Raw genomic sequence first — 12,725 nt, 5'->3', positions numbered from 1 at the left:
GTACATAAGTGAAGGGAATCATTCTGCATATTCAGAGGGGGCCAGGGATGTGATCAGATCAACTGGTAAGGAAAGCTTAGCAGTTGCATTTTATATGGATTGAATGAGAGCTACAGAAATTTGTGCAAGTTACATAACTTAGTTTGCCAGTTCAGATTATTCTTTGATAAGTGCCCTACTCCTGGATTTTTTGAAAGTTGGCAGTAGCTTGAACCAGCTTCTAATCAGATGCTGACCTAATGGTGATCCTTGTTTTTCACTTAAAAACTAGATTACTGCAATGTCCTCTGCCAGTAGCTTCCCTAAGAGTTTCAAGCGGACTCAGCTTGTGGAGAATGAAATGGTTCAGCTCTTGAGAGGGTGATTTTTCTAAGAGTATATTATACCAGTGTTTCATACTTCAGAGTGCAGCTTCAGGTGCTGATTGATGTAAGTCTTGAGTGACATGGAACCCTAAAGATTGCTTTTCCACTATGTCCTGTCACAATGACTAAGGCCTTGTCTTCACTACTGGGATAATTCAACCCAAGTTATGCTACTCCAGCTAAGTGAATAACGTAGCTGGATTCGACGTAGCTTAGGTCGATTTACCCTGGTGTCTTCACTGCGCTCTGTCGATGGGAGACGCTCTTCAGTTGACTTCCCTTACTCTTCTCAGAATGCTGGACTACTGGAGTCGACCAGAGATCGCTCTGCCATTGATTTAGCGGGTCTTCACTAGACCCGCTAAATCGACCCGTTTCATCGATTACGCCAGCATTGATCTTCCCGTAGAGAAGACAAGCCCTAATATCAGCAGGGTTGTTTCTGGTGTATTTTTCAGACCCAGGAAAAGGGTGTTCTCAGTCAAGGCCTTCACCTATGAATTCCACTCCTCTTGTGGTCTGCGAGTGTGATCAGCTTCAGGGTACAAAGTAAGATCAAGTACAACCAGATCTTTAATTGGTATTTTCCCATCAAAGCAGGTTCTGGGGTTTGTGAGGTCAACTTCTGAATTTTTGGATGAAGGCAATTACTATTACTTGTAACTATTGTGAGGTACCCAGATGCCATGACAATGGACATGTGTTAGATAGGATTTCTGACACCCTAGTCCTCCTCATAACTATAATATCTGGATGCTATAATGAAATACAAATTAAATTCAATACCATAGTTTTTATGGGAACTTACAGGAGCAGGAACAAACTGTCAGGTTCCGTTTCACACTCCATGTGTCAAATGTTATTTTCGTAATTAGTATTTATATGAAATGGAGTTCTAAGCTCAATACTCATCCTAATTGTTAACTAGTTTCATGACTTACAGGGTGCAAGCAGAGCCGCTGAAGATGCTGAACGTGAAAGGAGAGAACGAGAGGAAAGATTGAGACATACACGAAATTCTGCAGTACGTGGTTTACCCTCCACTGCCTCTGGGAGGCTGAGGGGAACGCAAGACGTAGCTCCTCCTCCTCCCCTTACTCCAACTTCGCATACTGGTAAGTAATCAGATTCCTGGGGCAGACTCATCTTGCAGACTATGCTATTCTTCAGCTACTTCCTGGTTACTGAACTATACCATTTTGCCATCCTTCAAAATCAACTTGAGTAAATAACCAGGATTAGGGAAATATTTTATAAATATACTCTCTGTAAATGCTTTCTTTCCATAAATTACTGGACAGGTTTTCCTTTCTGCTGCACGTAATAATTGCCTTGCTACATGCTAGTCTGATTTAGATTGTTGCCTTAAATACCTGCTGTGGTTTGGTAACAATTACACACTTTACTCACTCTAGAAGGATCACCTTTTCCAAGTGAACTTATTCTCAGGACATTCCATTTATAAAGTCATTACATTTTTAAGTGTTTTGCTGAGTCCCCAATTCAGACTAATAAATGTAAACATTTGTATGTAAAGAGATTTTCCCTAATGGTGATTTTATTTTAATTGTATACCAAAATGATTTTCTACTTATGTAAGGAATAACATAAGATTCCATAGAACTGATCTATTTTTTCTTTAAGGCTTTGTTAAAGATTTAAATAATCGCCTAGTGTACTGAAGTTGGGCTTAGATCTTCTTTTATTGCACCTCAGCATAGTTATGAGAAAATAGATTTCCAGCTCAGTGGCACACTGAAATGACTTCAGATACACTTTGATCTTGCTGTTACATAACAGATCAGTAGTTCCATACTGACTTCCACTTATTCAGATAATAAAATCAATTTCTTTTTCATGGTATTACCTCCGTAGAACCTCACCGCAGAAATCATATGTCAAGACATTCTGCTACTGAACACATTGGAGCAGTAGTTGAAGGGAAGCAGAGCGCTCCCTCAAGCCCCATCCTCCTGCTGGAACCAACCTCTCCCTTTTTGCTTCATATTACACAAACAAATCTCATTGTCAATTTTAGGCTGAAAAGTTCACTTTTTCAGATTTTTGATATTTTTACCCAAAATTAGGAAATTCCAAATCAGACATGTGATCCATCTAGTTTAGCATTCTGTTTCAGACTGTAGTCAGGTTTCAGAGTGGTAGCCATGTTAGTCTGTATCAGCAAAAACAATGAGAATTCCTTGTGGCACCTTAGAGACTAACAAAATAAACATGTTAGTCTCTAAAGTGCCACAAGGACTCTTTGTTGTTTAGACTGTAGTCAGTACTAGATGCTTCACAGGAAGGGGTGAGAAAGCTCTCAGTAGACAGATGTGGGATAATCTGCCCCCTTCCCCCTCTTCCCCCCCCCCCTGAAAATTTTATCCTATTCCCTAATTAAAATAACATAAGAATGGCCCTACTTGGTCAGACCAAAGGTCCATCTAGCCCAGTATCCTGTCTTCCGATAGTGGCCAATGCCAGGTGCCCCAGAGGGAATGAACAGAACAGGTAATCAAGTGATCCATCCCCTGTCGCTCATTCCCAGCTTCTGGCAAACAGAGGCTAGGGATGCCATTGATGGACCTATCCTCCATGAATTTATCTAGTTTGTTTGTGGGGTTTTTTGGAGCCCTGTTATGGTCTTGGCCTTCACAACATTCTCCGGCAAGGAGTTCCACAGGTTGACTGTGTGTTGTGTTAAGAAATACTTCCTTTTATTTGTTTTAAACCTGCTGCCTATTTATTTCATCTGGTGACCCTTAGCTCTTGTGTTATGAAAAGTAGTAAACAACACTTCCTTATCTACTTTCTCTACACCAGTCATGATTTTATAGACCTCAATCATATCTCCCCATAGTCATCTCTTTCATAAACTGATAGTCCCAGTCTTAATCTCTCCTCATATAGAAGCCATTCCATACCCCTAATAATTTTTGTTGCCCTTTTCTGAACCTTTTTCAATTCCAATATATCTTCTTTGTGATGAGATGATCACATCTGCACATATTATTCAAGATGTGGGCATCCCATGGATTTATATAGAGGCAACATGATATTTTCTGTCCTATTATCAATCCCTTAATTATTCCCAGCATTCTGTTTGGCTTTTTGACTGCCGCTGCACATGTGGATGTTTTCAGAGAACTATCCACAGTGACTCCAAGATCTCTTTCTTCAGTTAATTTAGACCCCATCATTTTATAGGAATAGTTGGGATTATGCTTTCCAATGTGCATTACTTTGCATTTATAAACATGAAATTTCATCTGCCATTTTGTTGCCCAGTCACCCAATTTTGAGAGATCCTTTTGTAGCTCTTCGCAGTCTGCCTGGGTCTTAACTATCTTTAGTAATTTTGTATCATCTGCAAATTTTGCCACCTCGCTGTTTTCCAGATCAATTATGAATATGTTGAATAGGACTGGTCCCAGAACAGACCCCTGGGGGAAACCACTATTTACCTCTCTCCATTCTGAAAACTGACCAATTAAACCTACCCTTTGTTTCCTATCTTTTAACCAGTTACCAATCCATGAGAAATTGGGTTAAACTCTGAAGCACAAATTTTATAATCCTTCCATACTCTTTAATATTAGCCATTATAACTCTAGATATTATTTTTATCCGTATAAATGTTTGCTCTCTTTCTGAAGTGTGCTAAAGTAGTAGCCTCATCAACATCCTATGGCAGTGAGTTCCACAGTTAAATTATGCATTAAACAAGAGAGTATTTCCTTATATCATTGTATGTCCCCTGTTCTTGTGTTATGAGATAGGGAAAACAGAAGCTTCTAATCTGCATTCTCTAGACCATTATTTTATATACTTCTATCATGTCCCATTTTATTATCGTTTCTCCCTCAGACCTCACTATGGTAGTGGCTAAAACCAGGGAATGTCTTTTAAAAAAATGCATTTATCTCAGCCTGTTCTGATAACAAATGTCATGAATGCTGCCAGTCTAGGTCGGGGAACACATTTAGGATCTCTGTCTGGGGTCTTCGGAAGCCTAATGAGCTGCAGCTCCACATAAATTTGCTAGAGCTGAGGGCCATCAGGCTGGCTTACAAATCTTTTCACCACAGATCAGAAACATAATTGTGTTGCCTCTGTCAGAAAGTATCAGAGGGGTAGCCGTGTTAGTCTGGTTCTGTAGAAGCAGCAAAGAATCCTGTGTCAGAAAGTAATCGGTCAAAGTGGATGGTTCATTAAAAAAATATCTGCTCTGCACTTGACACTCTTTTTTTTTTTTTTTTAAGTTGCTTACATCAAATGGAAGGGGACACATCATCCATCACAAGTGAGCATTCAGACCTTTGGTGGCTCATGTGAAGATCTGTTTGAGACCAAGCAGGGATCCCATGTGTATTAGACACCTTTTTTACATTGACAAGAAAGAGCTCCTCTTACACCTTTCCTCCACATTTCCATTCATCCTTGAAATATTTATGGAGATTTGGCAGAAGAGACCCAGCATGATCTTAGTCTCACCAACCTGGACATGGCAGACCTGGTTATATCCAAGTTCCTGCATCTGTCCAAAGATCGATCTTCTCTTCCCTCTTCTCCCTGCTTCCTCCAATACAAGATTTCTTGTCACAGGAGAACAGCATCTGGTGCAACTGACTGCTGGTCCCTCAGCTAACAACATAGCTCATAAAGCGACATCTGACGAAGTGGGTATTTACCCACAAAAGCTTATGCTAACATGGCTACCCCTCTGATACTTGACAGCATAACTCATGAATTTCTAGAGCTTGATGTTTTATACTTGATCTGAGATCGAGACAGTCCTGTTTGTCGTCTTCTAAATAAAACAGGTTTAAAGGGTTTATTAAAGGATAGGAATAAATGATCAATTTTCCTAGTGAAAAGAAGTGAATAGCGGGTTCCCCCAGCAATCTGTATCTATTCAGCATATTAATGAATGATCTGCAAAAGGGGGCGAACAGACATGGCAATGTTTCTGGACAACACAGAATTAATTCAAGATAGTCAAGTCCAAAGCAGACTCTGAGGAGTTACACGGGAATCTCATAAAGGTGGGTGATTGGGCAACAAGATGGCAGATCAAATTCAATGTTAAGTGCAAAGTAATGAACATTGGAAAAAATAATCCCAACTATATATACACAGTGATGGATTCTGAATTAGCTATTGCCACCCAAGAAAGAGATCTTGGCATCACTGTGGACAGCTCTCTGAAAAGGTCCACTCAATACACAGCAGCGGTCAAAAAGACTAAAAGTCTGTTAGGAACGATTAGGAAAGGTATAGAAAATAAGACAGAAAATATCATAATTATAGAATCATAATGCTCCTACATAAATATATGGTGCGCCTACACCTTGAATAATGTGTCCGGTTCTGGTCAGCCCATCGCCAAAGAACTGGAAAAGGTTCAAAGAAAATCAACAAAGGTGATTAAGAATATGGAAACTTCCATACAAGGAACTAAAAAGATTAGGGCTGTTCAGCTTAGAAAAGAGAGGACTAAGGGGGGGAATCTGATAGAGGTCTATAAAATCATAGACAGTGTGGAAAAAGTGAATAGAGGAGTGTTTTTTACCCTTTCCTACATAAATCAGAGGTCACCCAATAAAAATAATAGGTAGCAGGTTTAACACAAACAAGAGGAAGTACTTCTTCACATGATGCACAGCTAACCTGTGGAACTCATTATCGTGGAATGTTGTGATGTTTAAAAAAAAAAAAAAAACTAAGTTCATATAGATCCATAAATAGCTATTACCCATGATGGTCAGGGACATACCACCATGCTCAGGATGACCCTAAACCTCTGAATGTCAGAAGCCAGAAGAGATAAATAGGGATGGATCACTTCATAATTGCCCTGGAGCTCTGGTATGGGCCACTGTTGGAGACAGGGTGCTGGGCAGGATAAGCCATGGTCTGAACCAGCGTGGAAGCTCTTTTGTTCTTAAATCTTGACCTGGTCTTCTGTCCACTTTAAATGAGTGTATACTTTTCTTTTCTCTCTCTCTGCTGTTATCAAATCCAACACCTGGTTATTACATATAACTTAACTGCTGTTTCTGCCTACTGTCACTGCAAAAGAGACTTAGGCCTGGTCTACACTAGGGGAGGGTGTCGATGTAAGATACGCAACTTCAGCTATGGGAATACCATAGCTGAAGTTGAAGTATCTTATCCCGACTGACCTCCCGTCCTCACCGCGCAGGATCGACGTCCGCGGCTGCCCCGCCGACTCCGCTACCGCTGATCGCTCCGGTGGAGTTCCGGAGTCGACGGGGAGCGCGTTCAGGATCGATATATCGCATCTAGGTGAGACACGATATATCGATCCCCGATAAATCGATCGCTACCCACCAATACGGTGGGTAGTCTGGATGTACCCTTAGGTGTTTGTCCGTTCCCTGGTGAAAGTTTGGTGTTTGTTTTTTTTAAAGGTCTTAAAAACTAACACCTCTTTAAATCCTGTTTAAAACTGTATTACAAGAAAGTTAAGTGATAAGGCTAATACAGTCTTTCTCACAGCTAACGCCTCTCCTCGGCCAGTGTCTGGAATGGAGCGAGAACGGAAAGTGAGTATGAGATTGCATCGTGGTGCCCCTGTCAATATCTCTTCATCTGATTTAACAGGCCACCAAGATACTTCTCGCATGTCAACTTCACAGGTACAGAATAAACACCTTTTTATGGGAAAGGGAGGGGTTTAATTTGAGAGTACTTATTTTGATCAGGCTGTTGTACTTTCCTATGTCAGTTTACCAGTTAATCAATGGAATTTCATACTGAAGAATATTCACTTCATTATTTTATAAAAGAGTTTAGAATATTTAGGTATGTAGTTCCTACCTTTTTGCTTTGTTGGAGGCACCACTCATAAGGCCTTTGTCTTACGATATCAATACAATATATAACAAAGTACCATATTTATCTCTAAAGAACTGAACAAGGGCAATTTGTTTGTTTAATCTCCATCTTTCTGTTTCTTTGTATGCCCAGTGGCAAGCCTTTTAATGCCAGGGCTGTATTAAAGAGACATTTGAGAAGATGTTCAGTATACAGTAGGAGCCCAAAGAGTTGTGTGTGCTATTTGGTGGAACATATGCTATATATTTGTTTCACTGAAGCAGTCCGAACAATGTCGCATTAGACATGATTACAAGTAGTATAATATTCAGGATCTTAAAATTATCTTAGCAATTTTAACTACAGAATTCAAAAGTCTTGCACAATCTAGAAAACATGGCTTGTGCATTTTATTTTATTTTTTTTTTACTGCTGAGAGGATCTAATATTGTAGAAATATAGCAAATGCTGTGATTCTGAGGTGGAAATATGGTGATGTGGTATACTTAGTCAAGATAATTAAGTCTTGAACAACATTTTTTTTCTTCCATGTAATCTTTTACTTTTCTATTCCACTTCTACCTTGTTCCTTCTTTCACTATATCTTGCTTTAAGGGTTCTACCTAGCTATCAGGTACCTTTCATTTATAACTTTCCCAGTACTCGTAGTTCCCATTTAAAAGTGTAAAAGTAAAATTTTCTTAACTTTACTAGTCTCTTGGACATTTTGTAAACATTGGCTTATTTCTTCCCATCTGTGGATTTCTAGGAGAAACAAAACTGCTAATTGAGTATTTAATACTTATTTGACAAGCACATCATCACTGTCTTTAGTTAGGGTGACATAATTCTGTCAGTATTCAATTTGTATGCCTTCTGAAAAGTTCTCTGAGTTAATAGACTTTTTAACAAGGTTCGGAGTTAACAGTAGCTTTTTAATTAGTGAAATTAATACGCTTTTTAAAATTTATAATGCCATTGTTTTTCCTACACACATAGTTAAAATTGTGCCTAAAGTGCTTTACTGACTGTTTAAGTGCAACCTGTGTAGCATGGTAGTAGGCTATAGTGTAAATGGTCATACTGTGGTAGTGCTCACTATAGAATTGCCTTTAAATCAATACAGCATTCTTAGTGTATAGAGAAGATGAGAAATTCTAGACCCAACAGAACCTGTATCTTAAATTTTAGTATACACATGGCTTGTCTTAGGGTTCTCTAGAATACAAACTTATCTGGAGACTTCAGCGGTACATTTGCTTTGAAATATCAGTTATTGACAGTGTCCGTCTATTGTTCAGGTAGTTTAGTTAATATTAGGGCTATCAATTAATCACGATTAACTCAAAACAAATTAACGCTATTAAAATAATCTTGATTAATCGCAATTGTAATCGTACTGTTAAACGATAATAGAATACCAATTTATTTCAGTTACAACAGAGAATACAAAGTGTACAGTTCTCACTTTATTATTTTTATTACAGATATTTGTTACAAATATTTATTACAGATAAACAAAAGAAATATTTGCAGTTCACCCCGTACAGTGGAGTGGGCAAACTTTTTGGCCCAAGGGCCTCATCTGGGATTAGAAATTGTATGGCGGGCCATGGATGCTTACAAAATTGGGGTTGGAGTTCATGAGGGGATGAGGGCTCTGGTTGGGGGTGCGGGCTCCAGAAATGAGGAGTTCAGGGGCCAGAAATGGGGAGTTCAGGATTCAGGAGAGGGCTCTGGACTGGGGCAGTGGGGGGGGGTGAGGGCTCTTGGGTGGGGCTGGGGATGAGTTTGGGGTGTAGGAGGGTGCTCTGGGCTCGGAGGGGGATCAGGACTGGGGCAGGGGCCTGGGGTGTGTGAATGGATGCAGGCTCCACCTGGAGGTTCAGGCTCTGGGGTGAGGCTGGGGCTAAGGGGTTTGGGGTGCAGGAAGGTGCTCTGGGCTGGGATTGAGGGGTTCAGAGTGCAGGAGGGGGATCAGGGCTGGGGTAGAGGGTTGGGGTGCAGGGAGGTGCAGGCTCTGGGGTGGGGCTGGGGATGAAGGGTTTGGGGTGCAGGCTGCCCCAGGACTGAGGGGGGAGAGAAGACTCTCTCCAGCCCTCTCTCCCCGCAGAAGCTTGGGGCCCGGTGAGAGGCACCTCTCCCTGGCGGCGGCAGCTCTGGTGGTGCTGAGCTGGGCTGGGGGAGGGGTTCCTTTTCTCCTCAGCTCCAGTGCAGCGTGGCTGGGCTGGGGGAGAGGTTCCTCTTCTCCTCAGCTCCAGTGAGGTGTGGCTGGGTGGGGGAGGGGGTCCTCCCCCCACCTGCACAGCCCTTGAGAGCCTGCTGCACAGCCATGCAGCTTACAGGGAACTTAGAATGTCACCTGAAAGTGAGAACACGCATTCACATGGCACTCTTGTAACTGGCGTTGGAAGGTCATCGAGCAGAGCCCTTCATCAGTATGGAAGTGTGTCCTTTGGAATGGTGGCTGAAGCATGAAGGGGCATACGAATGCAACTCCAGCTACAAAAGTCCCATGCAAATGCCTGTTCTCACTTTCAGGTGATATTGTAAATAAGTGGGCAGCATTATCTCCCAAAAATGTAAATGTGTTTGTCTTAGTGATTGGCTGAACAAGAAGTAGGACTGAGTGGACTTGTAGGCTCTGAAGTTTTATATTGTTTTATTTTTGAGTGCAGTTGGGAAAAAAATAATTCAAAGTTGCACTTTGACATCAAAGAGATTGCACTATAGTATTTGTATGAGATGAATTGAAAAATATTATTTCTTTTTTTACAGTGCAAATATTTGTAATAAAATTAAGTGAGCACTGTATACTTCATATTGTGTGTTATAATTGAAATCAACATTTGGAAATGTAGAAAACATCCATAAATATTTAAATAATAGTATTCTGTTATTGTTTAACAGTGCAATTAAAACTGCAATAAATTGTGGTTTTTTTTAATGTTACAATTAATCATAATTAATTTTTCTAATTCTTTAACAGCCTTAGTTGATATACAGGAGTATTGTTATCAGGGAAGTAAATTCAGCTGTCATGGTTGGCATTCCACTTTGTTTTCCTTGCAAATGTGTCAAATTTTGAGATGCTAAGTGCTAATCAACATTTTCCATTTTAAAAAATGAATTTAATGATCTGGGATTTTATAATAGAATTAATGCATTCAGAATTAATTGCAAATACGTTTATTTTGAAAGTGAACTTAAAAGCTTTCTCCCTACCAAAATCTTGCAAAAATTGGACATTGCAAACAAACAAAAAAAAACAATGCAGAGAGCTCTCACTTTACTTGGCTTTAGAAATATACTAAACTGTAGCAGGGGAAACTATCCTCAATGTGGATTTTGGCAGTAGAGAGTGAAGGAGGGAATCAAAGATTACAAATAATTGAAAGAGGGTTGTAGATGCGAGAGTCAGTACTCTGCACATCATGCATCTCCCATTGAATGAGCCAGGATTATGCAAAACACAGTTTAATTCAATCTACACTGTTCAAATTCTGTAGCAAAGGAGGCCGCATTCCTCTGGGCTTCAGCCACAGACAATACAGAGCTCTCTGCCTCTCTCACCATTGAACTTGCCCAGTGAATGGGGAAGTGGAAAACTTTCTATTTATGCGTGCATGTCATAAATATATAAAGTAATAGCTACCCTTAATACATTTTAGAAATAGTTAAGTTTATAAAATCTTTATTTGGACTGTTTTTTGTGTTCCTTCACTTGTAAAGCCAAACTCTCTTAATATCATTACTCCCACAGATCTGAGTAAGAGGGAAATATATTTTTAAAGCCTCTTTTAAAATTACCTTAAATTCTTCACACACAGAAATTTTATGACTTTTAAAGTCTGATATTCCAGGACCCATCCAGGTTTAGAAACAAGTCCTGTTTATCTGTTTTGAAATCTGAGAATGGTCTCCATTTTTAGCTCTGAAGGGCAAGTTACTGAAATTTGAGTCCCAGATCACTGACCTGTCTCATGGTCCCTTTAATTTAAAGCAGGGGAGGATTGGAGTTGTACAGTTGGGGAGAGGGAGGAGGTGCTTTTTCAGCAGATTGGGAGGACAGAAAGCAGCTATTTTGAGAAATCTTAAATCTGGATTTGTATAAATCCTAGCTGAGATAGTGAGAATAATGTAAGTGAGGTGGTTATATCTGGACATTAAATACAGCTTATCATATAGCTTTCACTGCCCCATATGTGATGGTTTTATTATGTTCAGAGATTTGGCAAAGTATTGTTATTATTATTAAATCCCTTGGAGGTCTTCAGATGAAAAGATGATTGTCTTTTCTAGCCCAATAGGCATTATTTCAGTATTTACTCAGTGTTTAACTCTCAGATTTGATAGAATTTGAGATTGTCTTTGTAACAGTTGACATAAAAGCAAGTCATTAGTGGGCAAAAATTGCAGTAAGTGGTGTTTTATTCTTATTCCCTTTCATGTCTGAGTGTATCTTGTTTGTAATGAAGGAATAAAACTCCCGATGGTAAAGTTTCAGAGCGTTCTTAATCCTGGTGTGGTTAGTAATTCATTCTAGTTCTTTAGCGTGGCTGTAGTTATGGAATATTTGGCTCAAATTCGTGCATTGCATTTTTCTAAAGCATTTCTGTATTAAAGTACAAGGAGTATAGTAACATAATCCTGTTACATCTAGAGTTTTATAAATATGAAGCCCTATTCTTTCCAAATGGATCCATGTAGATATTGGGACTTGCCCGCCTGGATACATGAATCCCTTTGCAATTTTGGAGCCAAAGGGAGTATAGAAAAGAATAATCTATTTTCATACCATGGTAGCTAGCCAAGGATTTCAAACTTTGTTTAAAAGTCCTGTAGTTTCTCAGTCTATACACTTATTTACTTTAGTGCATAGTTTAAAACATTTCAGGTCTCCATTAAACTTCAAACATATTTAGCATTTATCGAATTTCACTGATCTCAGAGACTTCCTAAATGTTTCAAGTATTTCAGATTTGAATCACACTTTTGTAATGTAATATAGATGATACTATAAGAATAGTTAAGGAAAATGTTTAATATCAATTTCTAATTTAAATATATATCATATACAATATTTGAGAATGTGAATATCTTGAACCATCCAGATTTGTTGTCAGTTTCCTCATTGATAATTCCAGACACAAGATGTTCTTCAAAGCATGTATTTAAGATTATCTTATATGATTAAGGAATCCTGCCGTTTAAATTGCTGATTGTTCCTCTTTTGACACTGAAAAATTGGATTCAGGTTGGTTGTGATAGCTCCAAAATAAAGCAGAAAGTGTTAAAGGTTCTCATTTGCATTGACACTACAGAAATAAGTTTCAGAATTTTTTATTTGAATAGTGAATCATCTCTTAGTTTAGGGAATTTTTGTTTTCTAACTGTTACAGTCCAACCAGACTAAAAGAGATATTTTCCACATTTAACTCCAAAGGTACAGAATCCTTTTTATATAAGATAAAATAAACTTGATTGGTATTTGGGATCTTTTTAATCAGGAAAATGTGC

The 12,725-nt window shown here is 39.1% G+C and overlaps 1 protein-coding gene across 4 annotated transcripts in view; it reads left to right on the top strand.

Annotated features, from left to right (window-relative positions):
• CSNK1D (casein kinase 1 delta) overlaps positions 1-12,725 on the top strand; it is a 36,128-nt gene that overhangs the window by 14,795 nt on the left and 8,608 nt on the right. For 2 of the 4 annotated variants that reach the window (XM_044982740.1, XM_044982741.1), the window contains exons 7-8: positions 1,309-1,480; positions 6,888-6,934. In XM_044982740.1, the coding sequence (XP_044838675.1) occupies positions 1,309-1,480; positions 6,888-6,934 (219 nt within the window). Of the gene's footprint in view, positions 1-1,308; positions 1,481-6,887; positions 7,028-12,725 lie in introns of all 4 variants that reach the window. The other 2 variants (XM_044982738.1, XM_044982739.1) reach the window with 1 other exon arrangement.

Source organism: Mauremys mutica, chromosome 12 (genome assembly GCF_020497125.1).
Source record: "Mauremys mutica isolate MM-2020 ecotype Southern chromosome 12, ASM2049712v1, whole genome shotgun sequence".
Classification (NCBI taxonomy): Eukaryota; Metazoa; Chordata; order Testudines; family Geoemydidae; genus Mauremys; species Mauremys mutica.
This window is presented reverse-complemented; position numbering and strand designations above follow the sequence as displayed.